Source organism: Sparus aurata, chromosome 21 (genome assembly GCF_900880675.1).
Source record: "Sparus aurata chromosome 21, fSpaAur1.1, whole genome shotgun sequence".
NCBI lineage: Eukaryota > Metazoa > Chordata > Actinopteri > Spariformes > Sparidae > Sparus > Sparus aurata.
Window position 1 is genome coordinate 3,729,640 of NC_044207.1, and position 27,469 is coordinate 3,757,108.

A 27,469-nucleotide genomic window follows, 5' to 3' on the forward strand; every position below is an offset into this window, starting at 1 on the left:
TATGAAGCACAGCACAGCACAGCACAGTGCAGGGCTCTGATGTTGTACACACACAGAATAAAGTCCAGTCAGTAAAAGGATAATGATGAAGCTGTTTATTTAAGTAGTTAGCAGTGAGCAGAATACACATTGACACAGAAATAATGGTGATATATCATGAACAGATGATCAAAATCAATTGTTCATCTGTTTTCAGGAACCTTCTCTCGAGGAGGAAGGGGAGGAGCCATGGGCAGAGGGGGCTTCGCCTAATGATGTTACCAGCAGCAACTCACCAGACATTTCACCCAATAAGAAAAATTAAAATAACAGTTGTTTTTTTCCAGTTACATTTTAAGAAATTCAGTATATCCAAAAATATTTTTTGGTCCAGATCAGTAATCACACTATTACAGAGGAGATGTGACTGCTATGTCTGTGCTTAATCCTTTTTCTGAGATATGTAAGCTCCTCTTCTTTGTGAAATCCAGCTTGTTTTTAGTTAAATTGTAATTGCCGTTTCATATGTATTCATGAGAGCAGTACCGGGTTTGTCATTTTGTTAGTGTCACTGTTTTGCTTTCTTTGGGCTGTTATAACATGTTTTAATAATAAAGTCAAATGATAATGATATCATGTGTTTATATCATCACATCATCAGTTTGGGGGTCCAGTGAATGTGAGTGGACAGGGAGGGCCAATCTGTGATGACTCATAACACCTAAGATGGCTGCCATAGGACATCAAATGAGCAGTACTATGATTTAGCATTTTCTGTGTCTTGCTTTCATATCTAATGAAAATGGAAACCAGATGTAGGAGTGGGACACAATCACTGTAATGCTGAAACAACCAGTGAACAATTAATCAATTAGTTGATTATTTAACAATTATTTGAATGAAGTCAATCAAGAAACAAAACATTTCCTCTGGCATGTTTTTTTTTTCTGTGCTGGCATCTAGATTACTTTTTAAGAAGAATTCACTCCTGGGAGTTTAAAATTATATGAATGTATTAGAAAAAAACAGTACATTGCCACTCTTTGATAAGTAGCTATATTTACTGACTAGAAATGCAGAAAATACCAGAACAGAACCTCTGTCTTTTCTCTTATTCAGGGTGGTCCTATGGACAGTGCAGCCACACTGTGATGGAGTTGGTTGAGCCTGGCTGGGGGGGGTTAGCATTCTGAGCCGCCATATTGGCAGCACTAGTTGCCACAGCAACGGGGCTGAGGATGGGTAAGGGTGCGAAGACTGCAGATGTATCGGGCTTGGCCAGCGTTGGTAGGTTACCTGAAATCTGGACTCTGAAGAAGAGAGCTGAAGGGAAGACGGAATACTATTTCAACATCAGAAAGATCATGGAACACTAGACACAAGACAAATACAGTGTATATTTGGTGTTGCTCTATTAAGAACAATGCACTCTGGTGTCTCTTACGTCCAGAGAAGACGTAGTGCTCGTATCGGTCGCTCCTCTGAGGGCTGGGCATGGACAGGGCAGAGGTGACCGGGGTGGGGAAACCCTTCAGAGACACTTTGAGGCTGATCTCTCCACTTAGAAGAACTTCTGGATACAATAAATAAAAACAACATGTGAACACACAGTGTAATTTCTTCCTCTCGTTTAAAACAAGAGTCATAAGCAGTAGACCATTTAATGTTTTAAAGTTTCACGGTGTGTTTAGACTCATCTGTGTCCTCCTTCCTCACCCCCTGACTATCCCTGCAGTTCTAGAGACAGGTGGCCAAATGAATGTACTTCCAATTTAATGTAAGGAATCTCTTGTGTGCCTGTATGTTATTCATATATCTGGAGAACTGTCCATTCGATCTACTTCACACTTGGCAGGTTTGTTGCTGAGGACCAAAAGCAGCGCAGTGCTGAATTTGGTGCAGATTGGATGAAACTTCCAATATTAATGATTTTAAATAAACCGCGAAAACCACTCTGGTTTCATGGCTCTGCAGAGCGAAGCTAGGCTCACGTGTTCCCTCTCATGTGATCTCATGGGTAAACAGACATAAACAAAATGGAGCTTTACTAAAGCATTACAGTGAGAAAAGCGGGCCGCTGTGTAAAGACTTCTCCAGCACGTCCCAAAGATTATCACCAAGGTTCAGGTCTGGACTCTGTGGTGTCTCTGCCAATCCATGTGTGAAAATGATGTCTCATTCTCCCTGAACCACTCTTTCACAGTTTGAGCCTGATGAATCGTTGCAATGTCTTCTTGGAATATGCCCGTATCATAAGGGAAGAAAAAAATCAATTGATGAAAAACCTGCACATTTAGTTGATTCAGGAAGTCAGCTGACATCATGTTTTGGAAAGATAACGTTGCTGAACCTAGACCTGACCAACTGAATCTACCACAGATCATAACACTGCTGCTACAGGCTTGTACTTTAGGCACTAGGCATGATGGGTCCATCACTTCATCCACCTCTCTTCTGAACCCAGTTTTAGTAGTTTCAGCATCTCCTGAGTTGTATTTTCTTTACTTGATGCAGGCCTATACTTTGACCCTTCGGACACAGAGTCAAATCTTTTCCACAGGATGTGTCTTCAGACATGGTTGATTAAAAAATGAGAAGCGACTCACTTCATCAGTTACGGTTAAATAACTTGTTGCCAGCTAAACATATTAATCACTGCAGTAATTATCCAGTGGAAGGCTCTGTCCCCTTTGCTTAATTAAATCTAGCTGGTGACTTTTTTTGGCCAGGCACTGTATAACAAAGCTCATGCAATTTTTAGACTTTTTAAAGGGGCACTTGTAGTTTTGGAGAAGAAATTCAAACTCTGTATATTAATATTTAGAACAATAATGGGTTATTAATACAAACTTAGTACTGTTTCCCATCAGTGAATAAACCAGTTTGGTGCTAGAAAGGTGGCGGGGTCCGCCAAATACCAACAAAGTAAAATAGTATAAATTGTGTTGTCCTTTAAGGTTAGTTTGTTTATTTGGTTATGAAAACAAAGAGAGTTTGATTATTTAGTTTGTTTTAGGCAAAAAAAAAAAAAAATCAGCCAATGACTGAATGATTAACATTTCTTCAACAAAACTACCAATTGCTCCTTTAATGCAGAAGTGTTACATATCAGATCTTTATAATATATTAAGAGGTGATTCAAAAAGTGATACTGTAGGTGTTTAATTATTTCAATAAATAAGGAAAATGAAAATGAGTGGATTAACGCAACACTCAGAAGTGGTCGGTCCACGGTAAGGTCCAGGCTGTGATGCTGGGTTTGTGTCTCTTTGTGGCTGATGTTCTCGGCTCGTTGATGAAAGCATGTCCGCACGCTGTAACTCTGGCTGATTTTATTTGTTATTTTGTCTTGACCAATATCCTGCTTTTAAAGGAACAGTCCAACTTATGGAGGGAAACTCTTTGTTAGGATACTAACCAGCCTGACGAGCAAAACGCCTCTGAGGGGAACTTGGTGTCTTGCTGCAGGAGGGAGTTCCGTCTGATGGGAAGGTGAACCTCTGCATGATGTCTCCTAGAGGACAAAGAGAGAGAGCAGGGTCATGTCCATCGAAAATCTCAACAGCAATGTTTCTTTCCAGAACTCATGATCCGGTTACTCAAGATAATCCAGTTTCATATCAGGACTATTTTTAGTACGCGCGAGGAAGCAGGCACCAATGTAAACAATACAAGCATTACAAGTAAAAGGACTAATATGTATTTTTGATTTTGAGGTGAACTGCCCATTTAACGTAAGGTGCAATTACTTGCCTATGTATCCCACCAATGCCACCCCAGCTAGTGTTGAGATGCAGCAGCTCATTGATGTACCTAGATGAAGTGAATCCCTCCCACCTCTACATTGTGCCTCTCTGTCTCTGTTGATCAGTTTCTTTGTGTCTTCCTGGTGTTCTCACCGTTTTTAAAGAAGTAGACAGTCTCTGGTGTGCTCCTGGTGGCCGGTGTTGCCAGTGCAGCACTGATGCTTCCTGTCAGACCTGGGAACTCAGAGTCTAGAGGTTTGGGGTAGCCAGGCTCCATCGCCATGTTGCCATCAAGAAGCCAGTACTGGTCTCCCTGGAACAAGGACAAGCAGGACAAGTGATAACTGCACTCTGACCCCCATCATCACAGAGAGGCCATTCTGAGGTCAAATGAATTTGAAGTCAATCATCTTTACAAGCTTCACATCATCACCATCGTCCTCAGTGAAAACAGAGCAGAATTTTTAATGAGTGCACATTTTCAGTTCTGTAACTGGGCAATAACACATCAATTAAAACATTTTCCTCAATATGTCAGGCAGCATTTATCTGATTTTTGAGAGGATCTGTGAGACAGAAAAGAAATGGTGAATAATAGTTTTTCTTAAGGCTAAAACAACAAACATTCTTACAAAACTCAAATCTTTAGAAAAGTATCTGCACATGCTGGTGCTCTCCAGCGCCTCACTGTTCTGGACCAGAGCCCAGAGGTAAACCTGGACTGCTTGCTGTGTTTGTGATGGCAGCAGAAGCGACAGGAGTGAAATCAGTTGTACTAATTATCTTCTAGCAGTACAATGCAGCAGCTGTAGCAGTGTCAGTAGTTACAGTGATACCAGCAGAACCAGTAGGAGGATTTAACTCATAGTGCAAGATCCACTTTAGACACTGAGCATGCATAAAGTAATACAGTGACACATGGTTGCAGTGGACAGCAGGTGACAGCAGCTGTAAACACGGGCTATAGTAATTGTTGTACCTTGATGATGTAGGTGTTTCCATGACAGTTGCAGCGTGTGAAGACTGTATCGATAGGAGAGGACACACCCAGAGTGTCTGTGATACTCTGTGGTTGGCCAACTGAGCGACTGACAGGGTCCACTGACCAGAACAGCTCCCCTGAAACACACAGGACACACAGCCACTTCATAGAATCACACTACTTTACTTTAAATATGGGTGATCACACAAAGATCACACACACACACACGCGCAGATAAGATCAACAGTATTTTTTGTAAAACAGTAAAATGTATTTATTTTATCCCTGAGTTGTTACATACACTAATACAAGTACAAACAAGACAATACAAGATTCATTCATAAGGCAACTGAACAAGACTTTTGCAAACCACACACGCTGATACTGACCTTTAAATATCAGTATGGTCCCATTGCTGAGAGCTGTCAGTCCATTGATGGGAGACTCACTGCAAAGGTTGACATCAGCTAAGAGTCCTGCTCGGACACACACAAACACACAAACACACACACACACACACACACACACACACTGTTATGTTTCCATCACTTTTAGGGAATTTGCCTGGACTTACATTTATTTCCTGGATAGTAACCTTAACCATAACCATAGTTATAAGCACTACTTGCTAACATCTAAACATAACTTTACTAAAACCTTAAACAAGTCATTTAATGGTTTATGTCACAGGGACTTGCATTGTGTCCGTAGGGAACTGGAGTTCCCACAATGTGTCTGTGTGAACAAATGTGTGTCCCTGTGTGTTTGTGTTACCTCACAAACACACATCAACACACACACACACACACACACACACATCCACATGACCACTTGTCCTACCTGTCCCTGGTCCCTCAGAACCTGATTCCACCACAGAGAGACCCAGTCCCTGAACTACATCCTGCAGCGTGCTGGGCCTGGAGCCTGCAGACATAGGACCTGGGAACAAAAACATATTTTTGACCTGTGATGGAAAATAACTCAAGTTGGTACCTGAAAAAATAACTGTTCACAAAAATCTCATCTGTCTGTGTTTAATTAACCTTGACCTGGCCCTAGCCCAGATGGAGCTGTTCCCCCAGGTGACAGCACCACGTGGACATTACGATTTCCACCAGCACCTCCAGGACCGGAGGGAGAGACAGAAGCACTGCTCCCCAGAGACGGAGCCCTGTTGCCGGGCAGAGAGTAACCCGGTACTGGTGCTTCTGGAGCTCCACCATGAGAGGCAGCACTGAACGCTGGCAGCACACTGACAGGGATGTTACTTACACCTAAAGGGAGGAAGAAGGTATCAAGCTGAAATGTCATTTCAGTAAAAATGTAATTGAAAATAAAAAGGAATAAAGTTATAATTAAATATTCCAAACCTTGCTAATGATAATAATAATAATAATTCATTTAATTTATATAGCGCTTTTCAAGGACCCAAAGTCGCCTACAGAGATAGGTACACAGATAGCAGACAAAGATAACAAAGACAAAGCACGACAGGGAAACAAAAGCAATGGTGGGGCGTGGAGTAGATAACACTGGTACAGACAAACAGACAAAACGGGTACAACAGTAGTCAAGAGGTGGCAGGGGTGGATTGAAGAGCGGTGGGGGGCTGATGAGTGAGGAGAGTGGAAGGAGAGTGTAGAGGGGCGGCTCAGGAGGAGAGGGCAGGAATGAAGGTAGTTATGGGTAGGGGAGATCGTAGGCTTGTGAGAAGAGGTAGGTTTTTAGGCGGGATTTAAATGTGGTAAGTGAGGGAGAGTCACGGATGGGTTGAGGGAGAGAGTTCCAAAGTCGGGGTGCAGTTCTGGAGAAGGCTCTGTCTCCAAAGGTTTTGAGTTTGGATGGTGGTATAGTCAGAGTGAGAGAGGAGGAGGGGCGATGGGGGATAAGGAGGTCAGACAGGTAGGGTGGGGCCAGGTGATGGAGAGCTTTGAAGGTCAGGAGGAGTATTTTGAAGTCAATGTGTTGTTTGATAGGGAGCCAGTGGAGGGTGTAGAGAACGGGGGTGATGTGTTCACAGGACCGGCTGTGAGTGAGGAGGCAAGCAGCAGAGTAGGGGAGTGGTTGGTACGGCTGGAGGGGTGGGGCCAGAGGGGCTGCTAGTCAGTGGGTGGAGGGGGAGTGACGCACCTGGACACTGACCCCCTAGGTACTGTGGGCAGGGACCCCGTGCTACATAACAAGACGTGACTTCAGGTTAACAAAATAAAACAGCATCATTACAATTACAAACGATTATACAGAAACTGACACACTGACAGAGGTATATTTTGTAGGTTTGGTTCCCACTGCTTTAACACTGTGTTTTAAGTATTCTTCTGATCAGGTGTCCAGTAGATTAGAAAAGTAATGATGTTGTTATAGTTTGCTGTATCAGGAAGTAAAAAAAAAATCATATTTCAGCAGACTGGCACGCATTGTAAATGTTGGAATGATTAGTAATACAACAGCAGCAGTTAGCCTGGTCAATGTTCAGGTAAAAAGATCAAATCTAATCACTATGGCTTCATCAACATCCCTCTCCACCTGCCACCTCCAGCACTCCTACAGCGTAACTCTCTATAAAGTTGTGGTAATTCTATTAAATATACTGTAACTTTTTTGTAGTATAGTATGAACACAAACTGAAATTATTTACTTCACCATTCTCAAATGCTGAAGTTTCTACCAGCAGTCATAAAGCCTGGCTCTTTGTAATGGTGAATCTACTGTAAATCCACTGGCACATAACCTCTGTTAAAAAAACAACATGGTTCCCTAGTAGCAGAGAGAGTGCAGGGACAGAGGGGCTGTTTGGTTGAATATGTTCTGGTCTTTATGCTAAGCGAGGCTATCTGGCACAGCTCCATATTAAGCGTACATCAGAGTGGTTTTAGTCTTCTTGTATCCCAAATACACTCTATTTTCCAAAGTATCAAACTACTTTAAGCCCTTCACATGTATGATAGTTATGAGGATATTGTGGGGCCCCTATACCAAACAGGGCCACATGTTGGCCACAAATGATTTTCCCATCAGTTATCCATTCTTTTTCATTAGTATGTTAAAAATACATTCTGCATACAGGGGTAGTAGCACAAGCCTTGACTGTGTATTCATTGAATGGTGGATATAATTGTATACAGTGAAAGTTTTTTGTGTCATGAATCTATAAGAAAACATGAATAAGAACATCTACCTTTGTACAATTCCTCGCTCTCACTGTTGGACTTTTTCTTGCTCTTCTGTGATTTACGTTTTCCTGAGGAGGAGGGGAAAATAATGAAAAAAAAAGAGAAAGATATCAAGTTTATGAAAACTTTGAAACACACCTCTTATCATTAAGTTAGAGTTAATTGTTATTGATGCCTAGAAACCTGAAGCTGCAGCCCTCAGAGGATGGAGGGCCCGGGTGTGTGAAACTGACACACTGGCATCTGTAGACAGAGGTGGAAAAAAACACACTAGTTAAAAACTGTCACATTGTCAATTCAGGATATTTTGTACATACTCAGGCTTCATTACATGTTTTCAAACTCCATTTTGTGTATGTGTTGCTATGTATGGTCGTGTTGTAATAGTTTCGGATGTTCCCTTTACCACAGTGTCGCAGGTAGTCATGGCAACAGGTGTTGTAGTTGATGCACTGTGGATCACACTCACAAAGCTGTCCACGCCTGAATGTCTCACCACAGCGACCCTGGCAGGACTGAGCTGAAATAAGAGCCGGACAAAAAGAACAGAGAACATGTTGCTTTTAACTGGTCCAAACAGTCTGGTGTTTAAAACTGCTTTAGTCCATTTTGGCCAGAAGGAGGCAGAATAACAACCCTGACATTGCTTTATAATGGCTAATGTGTTAGCAAATAATTGTCTATCAAAATCCAGCAGACATGAAGCAACATTTGCATTCATTTGTAGTCATCTTTCTGTCCACAGGATGAATCAGTGCTGTTAGCCTCTGAATGTTCGACTTTGCTTACATAATAACGGCTAACATTCTCTTGTTTTTCTGATGAAAGGAGTGAGACTGAACCAAACAAAGCTCTGACATAAAACCAGCAATCTGAACATGTCTGTAAAAAGTGAAACAGCAAGTTTAAACAATCTTAAAGAGTTTCATTTAAAACAAAAAAGGGGCTAAAAGTTGCATATAGGATATGCTAAAACTAGTAAATTAAGAAAGGCTAAAAGGCATTGAAAAAATTTAACAGCTAGCTCAAAGAGGCTCAAAAAATCACGCCGGCTAAAGCATGCTGACCAAAAAGGCTGAAATGCTCCAAAAAAACCAACAAAAAAATAAGCTAAACGAGGCTGAAAAGTTACATACAGGCTAAAACAACTAGCTAAGGAAGGTTTCAAAGGTCTAGCTATAAAAATAAAAAATACAAATAAAAAAAGCTTAAAAAGAAACCTGTCATAAACGACTTACAGAAAATATTGTGTTCTTTCAGGGTGGACATTTCAAAATGTATGGAAAATCAGAGGTGTAAAATGTAAAAAATAATGATAGTTGAATTCCATTTAGCTGCTTTTTGCTCACTGTCACATAGTCATTACAGCAGCCAGCCATTGTCACTGTTAGTAACACTTGTGCTTCTCCTACTAGTCAAAGTGTCTGCTGTAATATCATCTGTCAAATGTGGCCTAGTGTTCTCTGTCTGTTGTGTCTTATCATGAGAGTCTAACCGGTGGTGCAAAGAGCCTGAAAGTCATGGCAGCACTCATTATGGTGCAGGCAGCTGAAGTCACAGGTACACTGCTGGCCTCTGGTGAAAACCTCACCACAACGTCCCACACAGCTGCCTGAAGAGAGACGACACGTACGTGTCGGATATCAACAATCTTTTCATTTGAATTCACGAGACATAATTGTCTTATGTACAGTCATAACATTATTGTAAGATGTCCCAAGGTATTGTGGGTGCTGTATTTAACAATAGATGTAACCATAACTCCTATCTGACACTGCATGTGTGTTTCCAGATAACAAGGCATGCTAGGGATGTTGTTTAGCACTATAAGGTATTATGTCTGCATCATCAGGGATCAGAATTTGATTTTTAATTTGTGGGTCAATTTTTAGACATTAGATAATAGCACAATTTTATATATCACAAGAGGTGATTAACCAAATTGATTATGTTTTATATTAAGGTGTTTTATTTAGTGAATTATTAGGTCAGTAAGCCCTGTAAGTCCTTATTAGATGCTTATTAAAATTATTTTATGTTAGTAACACATTTCTTATACAATCTAACAATAAATTAGTTTATGACGCTATTAACACTTATATACTTACACTTATAACACTTACTATAATCATCCTATAAGACTGAGAACATATAAGAACCTCATATCTGTTAACTAACACATATTACAATGACCCGGCTATAAAAAAATTACCGGATCATCTAACATATCCGAGGAATATTATTTGACATAATTCGGAAAATAGTTCTAATTAAACATTATCACATGCATTATTAAACAAGTTAAAGGTATATGTACATTATAAGACAGTAAAAAAGTCTAACACAACATGTGTATAACTTAGACACCACAGAAAGCAGTACCATAGATTTTAAAGGCTGAATACATGTGTCAGTGTGTACAGTACCTGGTGCAGCAGCAGCGGTGTAGCTCACAGCAAGGCCAAGAAGCAGAGGCCACAGTGACGTTTTCATCATCATCCTCATCATCATCTTCATCTTCATCACACACTCTGACTGAATGGAATCCTAGCTGAATGACGATTGTGACAGATAAGGGAAAGTGAGAGGGAGACACTGCTTCAGTAATAGAAGGAGAGTGAGAGAGTCAGTAGTTACCTTCTCAGTTTGTCACCTCTCTTCGTCTTCGTTCAGTCTGTCCGTCTGTTGGTCTTATATATGAGTCAAAGGCACCGAGACAGGACCCTTTTAATTAGCATCACACACACACACACACACACACACACACACACACACACACACACACACACACACACACACACCACCACCACCCACAGACTAATTAAAAACCACCAAGACGTAGGCCTATTTAAACTTCCTACACTGACGGTAAATGAACTCCTACACAGTCATCCCTGTCAGAACCAGCCATAGAAAGTAACTAATTACAAATTTCTCCAGTTACTTCAATAGCATTTTTATATTAGTGCAACATGGTCTGGTCTCCTCTCCTCTTAAGAATGTTATAATAATATTACATTATAATAATAATATTGACTGATTCCCATATATTTAAATCTAATATATTAACATTCTCAAGATATACAGTTGTTACAGAATTCTGTTGAAAATTAGTGTCATCGTCATTTCTGTTGAATGTGCTTGCAATAAACCTATAATTGCTGATTCTCATATATTGTTTATTCAAAATGAATGTCCATTTTAATGATACATTCGTAGTATATAATGATGTATTTAAAGAAATACTACTGAAAATATATGAGCAGTGGAAATTCATTATATTTTGTAATATAATCTTGAAGCAAAATGACAAAATATTGGCATGTCTTGTCAAATATTAATGGACTCCGTCAGTGTATTCACATTTATTTTTTAAATTATGTTTTTCAATACATGCTTGTTACGTTAGGGAACTGGGACTAGTGTCTTATTTTACTGTAAAAGCAACTATATGAACTTGGAACAACTTTTAGGTAAGTTACCTAAACAAATACTTGAGTACAATAGTTCAGTGTGTTTTTTTTCCACCTGTGAGGTCTGCAGCTTTGTCCACGTGTGATGTAAATCCTACCTGTGCCTTTTGGCCACACTTTCTGTGCCAGCTAACTTGAGGATTGAGTAGCTGGAACCAGCCAAGCTGATGTCATGTGGTTTTGGCCAGTTTGTGGTGGTTCAGCTCAGTCCACGGGTCATAAAAAAGTGTCTACATGTGTATGAGCCAAATAGCCAAAGAGAGGAAATGATGAAAATAAATGATAGGGGTCAGTCTGGCGAGGCTTACCTGATGTGGTGATGTGGATTGACTGTATTAATTTCATTTTAAATGTATTTATCGTAGCAAGACTAGCAGATCAGGACAGAAAGAGGCTGGATGATGAAGAAAGATATTTTACTTCCAAATATCGTAAAGTGCAGAAACATTATTTAAAGAGCATCTTAGCTCTAACAATGCTTACTGGATATACTCTGAGCAATATGTATGAGTATGTATCCATAACAATCACATTAATAATAATAATAATAATAATAATGATAATAATAATAAAAATAATAATGATAATAATAATAATAAACATAATAATAAAAGTCTTACTACATTTTCCAAGAGCTCTCAACTTACATTTTTTTTTATCAGATGGTAGAGTTTTCTTAGCTGTCGTGGAGATGAATCAGTTGCTCAGAATCATCTGTTTGGAAGCTTTACACAGGTAAATAGGTTCTTGGCAACGGGGGATAGTAACATTATTGGGTTGGGCCTCCTCAAGAGGCTCAGTTGGTCACAAGCAAGGATGGGATGAGTGTCACCACTCTGTGAAACACATGATTGTAAAAAGGGATATAACTACATGCGCCCAGGAGCACAGTAAACACTGATTCCTCTCTGGGTAACGATATAAGGGTTAATAGATGCATAATTAAAACATTTGTTATTGCTTTATAAGATGCTTATAAGTACTTACTAGATACTAGTTAACAGCTGACAGACTGCTTAACAATGTTATTCAAATTATCACTTAACTATGCACTTATTAATAGTTTATGCTTTTTTGCAGCAACCAGATCTGAAGTGGGAACAGTGTCCTTTATCTTTTAGTATGCACACAGTTAACTATAGGGGCCACGTAATGTTTGCAAAATGTGAATTAGTGACATATTAACACATTTTATCAACACCATGTTAACACATTTTAGTAAGTAGTTATACGTGTCTTATAAAGCAGTGATAAATGTAACTTTTCTACTCTTATAAGTGTGATTATGCATCTTATAAGGTCTAGTAAGTGGCTTATTGCCTATTCATTAATGCTTATTACAAGGACCTTAAAAGAGGGCATTACTATTGTTCTTTACCATATCAGGCAACCCTTACACAAACTGTTTCAGTTTGCACTCAGATGCCTAATTTTTCTACAAACTCAAACTTGTGCCACTTCTTGCTATAATGATGCTATAATCACGTTAAGATTTTGCACAAAGGGACTTGTTGACACTCTTACAGGCCATCTGCTAGAGAGATAATACAATGTGAATGAGTCACTGCAGCAGGCACAAACACATCAACACACCCACTCTGTTCCCATTCACCTGCTGCTCTTACTGACTGTGTGTAAGAGTGCTCTGCGATTTTAACGGGTTTCATTTCTAACGGTCAATTATGTGTGATGGGCAGGCCTGTAATGAGCCCTCAGGGAGGGGTGTGGTCACTGTGAGGTATTGTGATTGGTCAGATGGTCAGATTAAAGCGGCTAATAAAACTTTATTAGCACCCCACACTGTGACCATGTACAGACTGTGGGATGCACGCTGGTACACATTTCACACACTTTGTAGGTGTTGAGAAACAGAAGGCCAGACAGACATTATGAAACATGTATTTAAAGAGTGCCTGGCAACAAAACCTCACTTCAAGAAAAATAGAGAGTCACTAACCTTGTTGACCATGTGATTAAAATATAGTTCTTTTTCTGCTCCTACTGTTTTCCGTTGACAGTGTTAATGAGTCTGATGAGACTGTGGGCTGTTGAACGGTGTCTGCATTACCTCATCCTCCCGGTATCTTCCACTCATTGTTCTAACTTGTTACCACTCTTTATTTCAGCTTGATAGCTGAAGCCAATTTCATGTTGGAGTTTATTTTCCTTGTGGATAAGGACAGTCCTCTTTTTTACCCTCAGTTTGAGCTGAATTCAAATTATAGGAAAATTTGAGATCATTGTTTGAAATGTTTGATCTACATAGTTCAATAATTTCAGTCAGGAATCATACCTGGGGCAGAGGATTTTCACTGGGAGTTGTTTGTGAAGTGACATGACATGAAACAAGGACATTTTACCCACGTCTTGTGAACTTATTGTAGATAGCTTTGACAACAAATTTAACTCAACCCTTGAAAACTGGTTCATGCTGAGATGCAGGGCCAAGTTATTTCACAATTCAAATCTGCACCTTGCTTTTTATATTCCATGCCCACATCCCTTTTTAAAACAGTTTGTAGCATTTTGAATGAAGATTTAATCAATATTGTAAACTATTAACTTCAGATGGGTGTTTTTTCCCACTGCTCTGAAAACTGCCATACTTTAACATCATCTGAAGTGAAGCAATTTAGATGCCTCACTTCTACATAACAAGAGACCAGTAAAATCTTGGAGAAGGCTACCTTAGGTCCAACATGAATCTGAGGAAACCTTCAATATTAGTGCCACTTGACTTAACTGCAGCCTTTGTCACTGTGGATCATTCCATTCTTTTAGACAGACTTCACATCCTGATAGGTCTCTCTGGCACTGTTTTTTTTTTTTTTTTTAAAGATGTTTTCGGCATATATACCTTTATTAAGCAGTAGACAGATAGGAAATATGGGAGAGAGAGGGGGATGTGACATGCAGCAAAGGACCCCCGCCGGAATCAAACCGGGGTCGGCTGCGCATATAGCATGCGCTCTAACCACCCGACCACCTGCGCGCCTCTCTGGCACTGTTTTGAACTGGTTCAAATTCTGTCAAACTAATAGAGAGTTTGTTGTGAGTATAAATTAATGTTCATCCAAGAGTTACACAATGAATCGTGGTGTTCCTCAGGGTTCAATTTTAGGTCCTACATTTTAATCTTTACATGCTTGGAAACCTCATCAGCTTAAATTTTCATGGCGAACTGCACATTGCTGTCTCCCAATGACTCAGGACCAATAGATTCCCCTTTTTAACAGTCTTTTTAACATAGAGCCAAACTCAATGTGAAACTGCAAGCACAGGCATTATATCCCTCTAAACAAACTGAATGTCTGTGCTTGCAGGATTAGAGTTATCTTTGATTTAGATTTTTTGGACAATTGTAATGCTCTACTTTATGGTCTCCCTTAAAAGAGTATCGCTCAACTTCAATTTATTTAAAACTCAGCTGCACCTGTGTTGACAAGGACTAGAAAAGAGAGCCAAAGTACACCATTTTTAAAATCTGTGCACACTGGGCTTCAGAATCAATATTAAGATCCTTTCACTCATTTATAAAGCGCTTAAAAGTCATGGTCCTGCCTATTTATCAAATTTGCTTCAGCCCATGAACATCATCTGTGGTGGAGAAGGTGGTTCTGCGCTTGGGATGGGTGCTGGGTTGGGGTGTTCTGGCTGGTGGTCTCAGACCTTTTGACCCAACCGTACTGTAATTGTCAGTATCTATAATATTTTTTATTAAGTATTAATGAGTGTACTTCAGGATGTCTTGCAAGGATATCTACTTAAGTTAACATGCTAACCAGGTAGCCCTGCGCTAACACCAACACCCCCCGTTCCCCAGGTTCGCAGACCAAACCACTACCTGCTTGGCTAAGTGAGCTAGCTAGCTAAGGGCAGCAACAGGTAGCAGCATTCCGTGGTTACTCTGGTGGTGATATGACGCTGAATTTAACACATGGCCAATTCTTAAATATTGCACCTTTAATGACTGTGTGTTATTTATGTATTTTACTCAAAATGGTTTCTGAAGTTCCTGTTTTTTATTAGTTGATGTGTATGTGTTTGTGTGTTGGGGGTTGTGATGGTAGGTATTGTTTTCTTGTTCTCATTTTGTGAAGTGTTACTTTGATGTATGAAAAGTGCTAAACAAATAAAGTTTGATGGATTGGAACTTGGACTAACATTTCAGTAGAGTAAAATAACAACTGTTAACATTTGTGACTCTATCTAAATGCTATTAAGGCGCCATGTTTGGTAAAATATCTGATAACTAGAAAAATGCCTAACAGGACAGAATGTGCTGTAACACCGGAACTAAAGAGTTCTCCTTTTTGTTTCTGGCCGGACCGTATGAAAGACGAACTAAACAACCAGATTCCAAAAAACGATGTGTTTTTAACTGAACTCCTTACTCCGTGTTGGTTTTGTCAATCGTTCTTTACTTACAGTACATTACATGGGAAAGTGGTTAGCTGCGCACACAGCAGAGATACAGAGACGAAGAGCTGAGCTCAGCTAACAGGTGAGTCAACCATGCGTCAGCTCACAAGTCACGTTTGAGAAGGAAGTCAAGGCAGACCAGCTCACTGAGAGATTTGACCTGGCATGCTTTCTTGTCATCAGTGCTTATAGCATGTACAGTGAGATTTTAAAAAGTAAACGTCATATAAACATGCTGTTTTTTTTGTTTGTTTTTTTTTTGTTTTTTTCCCAGTTTAGCAGTGTTATGACTATATGCTCACCTCGTCATTACACATTACACTGATGTGAAGCGTTGGGTTAGGGTTAGGGTTTATAGCTTACAGATTCAATACTGAACTTGCAATGTTGCACTGAATATATCTATGACACACTCAATACATACACACGTGCACCAATTATTGCCATTTTTTAATAGCAAAATGTACTTCAAAGGTGCAATATATAGCAAGAATATGCAATATGTATACTATGTAAGACTTGACCAGCTGTCTAATTCATATTCCAAACCAATAGGGGCAACATACACAAGCTGCTGTTAGCTAATTATCTTGGTTAGATGTGCATTTAGTGGTCCAGACTGAGAGCTCAGCGCACCAGGGGAGTATTGGTGTTGATACTGACACTGATGGCCAAGAAAATTATGACTTGAGGGGTTGGGGCTAGCTGGTTAGCATGCTAACTTCAGTATCTCTGTATCACACTACATAGATGTCATGACATTAGAGTTGTTATTTTTTCATGTTCTGTTGACAGTGTTAGCTGATTCTTAAATTATTTCGACTAAAAATCTTACAAATGGCACCTTTAAGTAATAGGAGTAATAATATGTCATCAATATTTAAATACATCATTATACAGTAGTAATGTATTATCGAAATGGACAATATATTTTGTTATACACTGAAGCGAAATTATATTGACATGTACTGACAAATAAGTGGACCCCTTCCATATATTTAAATGTATATTTTCCAGTTTATGTCAATACATGCTTATTCCATTAAATTAAAGCTAATAATTCATAATTTGGTCATTTTCAAGTTGTATTCATTAAACAAATCAGAAGTGAATCAGATGTGGCAGGACAGGACCGGAAAACCATAGACTTATACTGTGAATCTGCCTTATGAATAGAATGAACAGTAATGTGATTAATGTAAAACGTGCTTTTAAATTCCCCAGTAGAAGCTATGTGCATCGCATACACTTTTGTCATCAGCTAAGCAAAAACTCACAATCCTAACGACAGAGCAAAACAATATGGAGGACACACATTTACCCCACTTATAAAATAATGATGCTCAACGTCAGTATCGTCAGATCTTGTCAACTTAAATGTTCATCACGGTTCATCTCTATTGAATTAATAAAATCATTTTTTTTTTATTAAAAACAAAAACAGGCATACAGTATATGATCCATCAAGATTATCTGAACCTAAACTATTTCCTCTATGAGTAGGAGGTTTGAGGTTCCTGATATCTGGCCTTTTTAATTAAGTATAACAATTAACAGTCAAACTGTTTGTGTAAAAACCTGATCACATGAGATGTTTAAAACTTTCCTCAGATTTGAGTTTCTGTATGTACCAGGACATTAAGTTCAGCTCTGTGTCCCTCTCAGCAGTCATGCTCCTGGTGGACCCTGGTCTGTACATCGGCACTGCAGCGGACCTCAACGACAGCCAGGCATTGGCTGATGCAGCCGTCACTCACATCCTGTCTGTGGACTCTGTGGACCCCACCCTTCTGCTTCCTGCTGACGGGGGCCTCCGCAGGAAGTGGATCAACGTTCTGGATGAGGTGACCTCCGACCTCCTGAGTCACATGGATGACTGCTTCCTCTTCATTCAGGAGGCTGTGGATGGAGGCGGGGCTGCACTTGTTCACTGGTAAGAGTCAGCAGTCAATGCAATGCCTCAGCTGTCCTCAGCTTCCAATGTTTTTTTTTGTCTTTCGCATGTTTTCATTACACAAGGTCCAGTGTCTAGGGTTTAGTGGTAGCTGTCTCCCCCTCTTCTCCTCTAGAAAGCCTCTAGAAACATCAAGTGTTTATACAGTAATGAAAACATAAGTAAGAATATCGTTTTCCGTTTCTGCCCCTAAGTTCTACTGGGCCTTTAACTGATGTGATGATCAGTCGATTATTAAACAATAGTGACAAAGACATGTTTTTAGTATTGTTAGCTCATTCATTTAGAATTTTTTTTTAATTCTAAGTTTGAAATTCTTCTACCAAACCACATAGTGCCCATTAAGTAATGAACAGATTATTATACTATTAGGTTAATTCATAAAAAGACACTTAAATGTTTCATTGGGTGTGTGTTCCCCTTCAGCCAGGCTGGTCGGAGTCGCAGTGCCACCATTCTTACTGCTTATCTAATGAAGAAATACCAGCTGGGCTTCACTGAAGCTTACAACAGACTGAAGAGTGCCAAACAGGATGTACAGTAAGTGTGTGTGTGTGTGTGTGTGTGTGTGTGTCTTCTCACTGCTGCCTGGATTTCTTGTTCATTAACTGACTTGCTTACATGATGGAAAATATGTCTGTTGTCTTTTACTGTTTTAACTTGATCTGCAAGGCAGAATATAGCGTTTTTAGCTTTTTGTCATTTGGGTGAACTGTCCCTTTAGTGATGCATTGTCAGAATGGAAGTTATCAATAGTAGGCACAGGACAGATAACTGATAGCTGGTGGATGTGTTTCAGGGTTAACAGTGGTTTTGAGGAGCAGCTGTGTCTGTATGAGGCCATGAAGTGTGAAGTGGACACCTCCAGTCCTCTGTACAAACAGTATAGACTGACCAAGATCACTGAGAAGTACCCTGGTAAACACACACACACACACACACACACAAACACACAAAACATGGGTAGGAGATCTCTGTTATTCACGTTTTTCTCTTCGTGTGTGTGTGTGTGTCTGTGCGTGCGTGCGTGCGTGGACAGAGTTGCAGCATGTACCCAGGGAGCTGTTTGCCGCGGACCCTGCCCACTCCAGCTCCTCAGAAGTGTCATATCGCTGCAGGAAGTGCAGGTGAAAGATGGAAAAGTTCAGACCGTAGCTAAATGGAGGAAAGTTTGAGAGAGCTGAATTTATGCCACACTGGAAGAGCCAAAAACTTTCAAGTTGGAATGTTTCACTGTCATTGCCATTTTACTCCTGAATGTTGATGCCAGGAACAAGGAAACATGTGGTGCACTGATTTCAAAATAGGCCAAATCATAAATCCTCTTGTTATCACTTTCGATTAAAGGAATAATTCAGCACACATTCTAACTCCAGCCCCAACTTCTCCTCCACAGACGAACTCTGTTCCGTGGCTCCAGTATTCTCAGTCACCCAATTGGAGAAGGAGCACAAGCCTTTGGTCACAAGAAGTCCAGTAACCTTACAGGTAAGAAAACAACCATACTGTTGGTCAGTTCATCTAGCCTGGAGCTGAGTTGAACAAAGAACTGAGTTGATTAAAGGACTTTGACCAAAAGAGAACTCCACTGATGTAACATCACAATGTTAAATATTGACGAAGGTATGATGATACAGTTGAATGAAAAGGAACCAAACGAATTATCTGTTTTATTCTACACATTCTCCTTCCTTGTTAAAACCTGTCATCCACAATACCCACAATGCAACTCAATTCTCTTGACTGCAGGGACTCAGTCTTCTTATGCTAGTAGTGGCTCATGTAGTATGGATCCTCTACAGTCTCAAGCAGAGATGAGGAGCGGCTACAGAGGTCTAATTTCTGGACTGGTGCCATAATCACCAAGCACTACTCATGCTGTTTCACAGTGCTGCTGGCTCACTGAGGCCCTTGAATAGAACACTGTTGGGGGGTTTTAGTAACCACGTGCTTGTCTTACTGTAAATTGAAACTGTCTGAAAATATCCTGTTACAATTATCACATACTGAACATGTGGTTTAACATCAAGTAATGTGTGTTTTTGCCTAGGAGACATCCAGTGTACATCTTACTTCATTGAACCAGTGCAGTGGATGAAACAAGCTTTAGTTGGAGTGATGGATGGACAGGTAAGGCATGCATGCACTCACGCAGGTCAGGAAGTTCATTCATTCATTCGTTGTGTTTCCTACATAATGTTCCTCGAAACACACTTATTGTATCTTATCTCCTCTCTTTTCTTGTGTGTATGTGTGCAGCTGCTGTGTCCTAAATGTAGCTCTAAGCTGGGCTCCTTCAGCTGGTGTGGTGATCAGTGCTCGTGTGGTCGCTGGGTCACTCCTGCCTTCCAGCTGCACCACAACAGAGTGGATGAGATCCGACAACTAAACATACAGAAATAACACACACGCACTCAAGCAAGATAAAGATTTTTTGTCGGGTTACTAGCAAGTGACAATGTGTAAAAAAAATATTGACAGAGCTTCATAGTGAAGTTTCAGTTCATTGTTAAGCTGTCTGACTGCAAGAGACTAAAGAGGCAGATGTTCCCAGCAGTTTGGAGACCAAAACAGAGGGAAAAAATGTACTTACATTAATATTTGAATGATATGGACACAAACATAATCCAAACCATTGGTGATGTTGCTTAGTAACCACTGGATGTGTAAATAGGCACGAAATTCAAGTTCTTCATAGAAAACCTAAAAGGGGATGATATGTCAAATTTGTGGCCATAATGGTTATCAGGTCATTGCAGGTTGAAAGCAGCATTGTTTTTTGTTGTGGTTGCCCTTGGCCACATGGTGGCAGCAGAACAAACTGTGAGCACATGTCATATTACCTGTTTACACATCCAGCAGTTATAGAGCAACATTATCATTCATTTGGAGTCATGCTCACCTCTCTACATTAAGTATTCTCTAGGTTTTGGACTGCTGGTCACACAATGAGGCAATCTGAAGACATTTCTGGATGGATGCTAATATATTACAGCCCTAGCAGCAATGGTGAAACTTCCACCAGACCCACAACAGCTCGCTTAGATAGCTTAGATAACAATATTAGTGTGATGCAACCATTGAGAACGAATGAGATAACCATCCAACAGTCAGAAAAAGTTAACTTTATACCACAGCTGATATTACAGGACAAGGAGGATCAACTTGACAAAACCGGTTATTTAAATCTGAATGACTGTTCTGTAGTCACACAAATTATGTAAATAAATGAAAGATTAAAACATTTGTATACTAAAATATCTGATGCAGTTTGTTCATGGCATTCTCTTGTTCCTCTCTTGTTTCCATGTTTTCATTCACATGGACTGGTGTTTTTTTCCACCTGATAGTGTACCTTGGTTCAGATTCAGACAGACTGTGCAGATGGACTCTGTATCCAACACAAAGATCACACAGGATGAATTCTAACAAACTGTTTCTTCTGGACTCTAGTTTCGACAAGCAGATGTTAAAACGGACCACATTCTTCACTTGCATAATATTTTCAGCCCGGATAAACTCAGTAGAACCTGTTGATCACAATGATTAATATATACTAAAAAATGATTCCATAGAAATGTTATGAATGTTTAATCCATCAGGTCCCCTACAGTTCACTGTGATTTTTTGTGTTGCTTTGGTAGAGAATCAGAATTACTACAGCTGCAGATTCTCACATTATCTGAGACTGTTTTTGTCAGGTGCCTTTTACTGATAATTTTAGAGGGATTGAATGTTCTCATTATGTAAAAGCAAAATACTGTTTAAGGCTTTCATCTACTTAAAAAAAATCTAGAATCAGAGAACTACAAGTGCCTTTATTTAGGGCTGGGCGATATGGCTGGAAAATGTATCACAATATAAGTGTTTCTTATCAGTCGACATAGATAATTAATGATTTTCTTTTTTACCCATTTGAAATAAGAAAAAAATGACAAATAACCCTTTAAATGGTGACTACGGGTGAGATTTTTGAAAAAAAAAATCATTTTCAAGATTTCAGAATCTAAGACATGAGACAAAATAGTGTAGAGGCTGACATTGCTGCTTGACAATATGTTAATGGGATAGTTGGGGATTTTTGAAGTGGGGTCATATAAAGTATATATCTATAGTTGGTCTGTTGGCACTTTCGGCACTACATTTTCTCAACCATAGAACCTCGGTTCTACGGTCTGTGTCTGTGTCTGAAATTGTTAAGTTTCGTTTTGATCGAAAGTAAACAGAGTTGCGTGCATAAACCTCTCGTCAAGCAACTGGGCCTCGCACTGTGTTTCGCTGCTCGCAGATCACCTGTTTCTAACGGAGTTCAGTGAAATTATCGAACGTTCTATCGAACGTATTTTCTATTGATATTGATCACGTGTCTATCGCGATAGATATCGTTATTGTTTTATCGCCCAGCCCTACCTTCATTATCTTAAAACAAGGTCATGTCAAACTTGACAGAGGGACAAAGCAACAAAAAGAAAGCAGAAATCGGTAGTTCACTACTGTGAACACCACATATTATGAAATATTTTCATCACCATGATTGCAGAACATGTTCAATACACAACTGCAATAACAAGTGGTGGAAAGCCACTAAGTACAGTTACTCAAGTATTTGAAAATAATTTTCATTGTATACTACTTTATACTTAATAATTTATCTGACACCTGCCCTTACTAGTTACTTTTCAAAATAAGATTCTGTATGATAAACACATGGATGACCTTGTAAAACTCATTGTTCAAGATTAAATCAGTGGTTCCCACCCTTTTTAGCTTGGGACCCCTTACCAAAACAGGAAGCATGCTTGAGCATCTGGTTTGAGTTCTTGTCATGTTGTGTGCGTTTTCAGCAGTTCAAGTGTGATCTCCCCTCTAAACGTCCAACTTCTGTCCTACTAATCATCTCACATCTCCTCCAGCTCTATCTTGTGATGTTTCAAGGAGGCTGGTTGAGGGTAACTCTGTCAGCTACAACCGTCCAATGCAGCTACACACTGGTGCATCAGTATGTAACAGGCTACAATAATATGTAAAAGGATTTTAAATACAGAAGCTTTAGTTGTAATGGAGTATTTTTACTGAGGTATAGATTCTGCGTACTTCTTCCACCCCTAGTAATGACTTTTTGTCACTCATGTTTCAAGTTAAGCTTTGGATTGTTTAAATTTAAAATGTTTAAAAATGTCACCATCATCCTAAACCAGATGAGACAAAATGTTGAGTTCGCTACTTTAGCATTTTATACACAGAAGGTCGTTGTTATGATGTTATCCAAACAGCGTATCTATCATTTAGAAAAAGTAGTGGGGAAAACCGAATAAATTGGTATTTTCAAATGAAGTCTTTCTCCTGCTTTGAGGAGGCCCTGCCCTCCATTATTTGGAGGTATATGCCACCACAAGGTGGCAGATGAGCTCAAATTGTAAACCATGGCTGGTGGAAAAAAGCTTTTTAACAGACAGTTGAAGCAGGAAGTATTGAGCTTATAACAGCAAACCGCAGCAACATCATCAGATAAAGATGGGACAGATGAGAACACACAGAGGCTTCTTTGTAAAGTATGATAGAAATGAAATGAAAAGAAAGAAAAGATTACGTTCTGCATTTAGGTGTGAGCAGCTATTCCTGATGTTAGTTACTATTGTGATTTAAGTGATTTTCTTGGTCAATTATCATACATCTTGCTGAAACTTCATAGAACAAAATGAGTGTATTATTATCAACAACTGTGAGTATTACTATTGTTATAGAAATAAATCTGGTTCATTCCTTGTTCATCTAACTGTGTATACAGTACAGTATGAACTGTAACCTGTCCTCCAACACACAGATTTTGAGGAAAGTTTTTGACAATATTTAATGCACAGAATATATATTAAGATCTGTAAGATAGATATAAGAGATGGATATAAGTTAACATGGTCTAAGGATTTCATTTTTGTAATTGGTGTGCAGGGTCTTATTTCAGTTATAATGGCAGCAAGGTCAGATGTCAGTGCCAACAAATCTGTAGAAGCATTAAAGTACAGTATGTGGACTGTTAGAGCAAGTGGTATTAAGTGAGGTTGTTCCACCAGCACTGGACTGTAACTCAGCAGTCCTGGCCAACACACGCCTGGAAAACTGGAGCACACACACTGGAAAAGCGGTGGAGGAGGAGGAGGAGGAGGAGGGGGAGGAGGAGTGCAAACAGTGAGCACCAACGAAAAGAGAGGGTTATGTAATAGATGTGGAAAAGGGTTTACATAAGGTAAAGTGAAAATGTGTGAAAAAGTCAAGAAAAGAAAGGAAAGCAAGACTGGGGGTGTGGTCCAGTTTTCCATGCTCTCATACCAAGTGGGATTAGAAATCAATCAAATGGGATTTCCCACAGTACTCAGACATGAGACCATAGCTAGGATAAATGCAGTTATCCAGGATACTGTAATAATAGAGAAAATAGAGTGTGAACAATATTAACAATGATCTCAGTCCACAGTGCTGAGATGTCCTATGTTGATCTCTGACTTGCTCACATGAAGCTACAGTATTTAAAAGTATTTGTATTTGTATCTGCTCAGTGTTTTGATGCATTAGCACACTTCTGCTTTTAAGCAGAACAGTAACAACCTTTATCAATCAACTAGAATGAGCAGTGACTGTTGTTTGTTGCTGTATCTCTACAATATGGTTAAAGATATAATATGCAAGAATTCTGCCTTCAAATGTCTAAAAACAACTTGTGTTATATATTTTTTTTAAGTTTTGTACTTACATTATCCCAAATGTTTCCAACAATGTTCAAACCAGGAAGAAATCTACAAGTTTACTCATAACATGAATAAGAATTATGAGCTGGCTCACCTGGGAACATTTGTACCTGAGTCACATCAGATAGGTCATCAGACATGGTGATTGTTTAATGGTGTATTCACCACCAGCAAAGCGATGTGACCATGGAATCATTTGTGTTTATTCGTCCTAAACCGCCAGATTACTGTACATTAGCCAGAAGCTAGTGAGCACGCACCAAATGTGTGTGTGTGTCTGTGTGTTTGAATTCAGTCGAGCCTTTCACTAAACTCAGCACTCAGCAGAGACTCTGGTTCTCTCTCTTCTGTTCCCCCTCTCATCTCTGACACGTTATGTACATGAAGTAAAGCACAATTCCCCTCCAGCTCCAGTCGGCAGTCAACAATACAGAACATGAACACCTGAGAACATGAACACCTGAGGACTGCTATCATCATCAACAGTGTCAGCAACAGAGTTTTGGTCAGTGTTAGTTTTGTAGTTGCGTGTGCCACTGAGAGATGCTTCATTAGATCAGAGTTGCTTACAACGGACGTGGACAAAGGAGATTAAAGTAGTGTCTGTACTTCCACTTTGAAAACGTTAACTTTCCCTCCGGACTCGCCATTGCTGCAGTTCACCTCTGGTAGTTGGTGTATGTGAGGCTGCTGTGTGCGTGTGTGGCTTGTGTGTAAACCAAACATTGCTACTGATTGGCTTAAGAACTCTCATTCAACGTTAGAGAGCCAATCACCATCACTTATGCGGTTGTCTCGCCCCTCCCTCCTCCCTCACAGAAGAAAAAAAACAGCTTTGCTGCTCCGGTGGCTGAGAGCTGAGTCGGATGACAACACCTTCAATGATCAGCTTCAGTTTGTAAAGCGCCACATTTAATAGTCGGTAAAGGTAACGGCGTTGTAATGATGGAAATAGTAATTTGTTAGATTAACCGTTACTGAAAAAAAAGTAACGCTGTTAGTAACGCCGTTTATTCTAACGTTGTTATTCCCAACACTGCTCAAGTGTTTATTCCTCAGAATTCCTCAGAGCTGGCCAGTGCTGAACAGCTGTGCTGAGGCTCTACTCTGTCCTCTACTTTGATTTCACTCACACAAAGTGTACTCAGCTTTTGTTTTATTTGATAGGGCGACCCCTAGCAGCACAAATTAAGTATTGTGCATTTAATCAAGGACCCAAGGCTGGCAGCCCAGGCATAGAAATACAAAATGCTAAGCTCACAACATGATGTTGTACCCTGGGTAATTGTGATCAAAGAGAAAAATATTCACAAGATCAAAATAATTTGAAAAATTCTTCCCAAACCCACTTGAACTTTTGTGTTAGCCTGAATCCAGATCTTTGAAATGGTCCTGACATCTCCTGTTAGTACAACTTACTTATTTCTTCTTCTTCTTCTCGAATGAGTATTTCTGTCAGCAGAACAGTGTATGTGTGTATGTGGGGTTGGGTCAAAATAAATTACAGTGTGTTTTAATGAGGGAACATGTCACCCAATGTGGCTCATGAATGTGTTTTTAAAGGCTTTGTATGAGACTCTGATACACACACCACAACAAATATATTGAACACCACCAGTAGTTTACCTTGAAGCACAAAAATATAGTTATTTATTTCATATACATGAGGCTTTGCACCAATTAAATGAAAATACACCTTTCTGGCTTTGTTAAGCAAAAAAGCATGGCGTTGCATTTTTCAGGATGTGATGTGTCAGTTCATTGTTGAGGCTATGAAGGACCTGGAGTTAACAGCTGTTAGACATTGTTAATACTTTACGTCTGTTCAGAGCGTGAACTTCTGTCTGGTATATTCTCTGAAGCAGAGACAACATTTGATACTTATAGTGCCCTTTTATGACACCTTATAAAATGACTAGCCATCTTTATAGGCTTAAATGAAAACTATTTGCTGATTTTATACAGGTCTTTTGGAGGGCAATGGACTCCTCCTGGCAGACACTGCTGCCGGTTGAGAAGCTCCAAGTTGGTTCTTTCTGCACTTTGCTCAACTGTCCATAAAACCATCATCCCCTTTTCTTAACATGGGTTTGTTTGACTTCATGGCCTATAAGAGCAGGACAAGAAATCCATGTCTAAGTGCTTTAAATAAGACACATACATGGCATGTTTTTATGGATTGGAGTAGATGGTTTTGTTTGCAGTTAGTGATCTGGAGAATAGAGATGTGTTGGTGGAGTCCAAGGACAGCCAGTGCTCTCACTTAAATTCTCCTGACTGTCTGTAACATGTGTCTTCCAATAAAGTGGACACTGAATGATTGCAGTAGTAAAAGTGAGCGCAGTGATACAGATGCCAGATGTTGCTTGAAACAGAAAATGTCCAGTCATTTCTTTTTTGTTATCACAAGGGTTGTCACAATGCCTGGAGTTTGCCTTTAATGACCATGCTGAGTATTATTCTGATGCAGTAAAAGTGATGACAAGGTGACAAGTTGGTGACAGTGATCAAATCCGTCACTTCTATTAAATCTTTAAATCTCTGTGTCCTAGTTTTTCCTCCTCTCGCAGACAAAATACATCACATACAGTGAATTAAAATCCTCCATTCTTTATGCCCGTTGTCCCTCTCTGAGGTCTGCCTGGTCCAGTAACTATTGTACCCATAAAACAGTTAGTTCTGCCCTCTGTGGTGTAAGATTTAAGATTAAGATTAAGATGTTCCTTGATTGATCCCCCTTCGGAGAAATTCACAGGTAACACAGCAGCACAGAGGGAAATAAGCAGTAGCACAAGAGAAAGTCTCAAAAAATAGAGACAATAATAGAGAGATATTGGAAAGAATAAAAGATATGATAAAAAAACTATTAGTATAAGGATGAACATACTATATACAGTAACTGGCCTTGTGTGTACATGTCGGGTGCAATAGATAATAAATGCACCTGAGCAAATGTGCAATGTGCAGGGTTCCTGAGATATTAAATAACAACAAGAA

At 39.6% G+C, this 27,469-nt stretch overlaps 3 protein-coding genes across 4 annotated transcripts in view; 2 read left to right on the plus strand and 1 right to left on the minus strand.

Moving 5' to 3' along the window:
• The window catches only part of LOC115572299 (nucleoprotein TPR-like), a 50,373-nt gene extending 49,763 nt beyond the window's left edge, over positions 1–610 (plus strand). Inside the window, exon 55 of the mRNA XM_030402225.1 lies at positions 197–610. Coding sequence (XP_030258085.1) covers positions 197–252 — 56 coding nt within the window. The 3' untranslated portion in view covers positions 253–610. The remainder of the gene's footprint in view (positions 1–196) is intronic.
• prg4a (proteoglycan 4a) lies at positions 81–10,654 on the minus strand. Its single transcript, XM_030402226.1, has 14 exons — positions 10,518–10,654; positions 10,307–10,431; positions 9,376–9,492; positions 8,287–8,400; positions 8,064–8,123; positions 7,886–7,948; positions 5,751–5,981; positions 5,548–5,646; positions 5,097–5,183; positions 4,705–4,844; positions 3,879–4,038; positions 3,398–3,493; positions 1,424–1,552; positions 81–1,302 (listed from the first exon to the last, which is right to left on the minus strand). Exons 2-14 carry the CDS (start codon positions 10,401–10,403, stop codon positions 1,106–1,108), a joined length of 1,590 nt encoding a protein of 529 aa, XP_030258086.1. The 5' UTR covers positions 10,404–10,431; positions 10,518–10,654; the 3' UTR covers positions 81–1,105.
• A 5,017-nt stretch (positions 10,655–15,671) lies between these two features.
• On the plus strand, positions 15,672–20,989 carry dusp12 (dual specificity phosphatase 12). 2 transcript variants are annotated; one of them, XM_030401643.1, is made up of 8 exons: positions 15,672–15,857; positions 17,441–17,708; positions 18,156–18,269; positions 18,529–18,647; positions 18,769–18,856; positions 19,126–19,217; positions 19,780–19,859; positions 19,989–20,989. In XM_030401643.1, exons 2-8 carry the CDS (start codon positions 17,446–17,448, stop codon positions 20,130–20,132), a joined length of 900 nt encoding a protein of 299 aa, XP_030257503.1. In that variant the 5' UTR covers positions 15,672–15,857; positions 17,441–17,445; the 3' UTR covers positions 20,133–20,989. The 2 variants fall into 2 exon arrangements, with proteins under 2 accessions (XP_030257503.1, XP_030257504.1); XM_030401644.1 differs by having other exon boundaries at positions 17,444–17,708.
• The last annotated feature ends 6,480 nt before the right edge of the window (positions 20,990–27,469 follow it).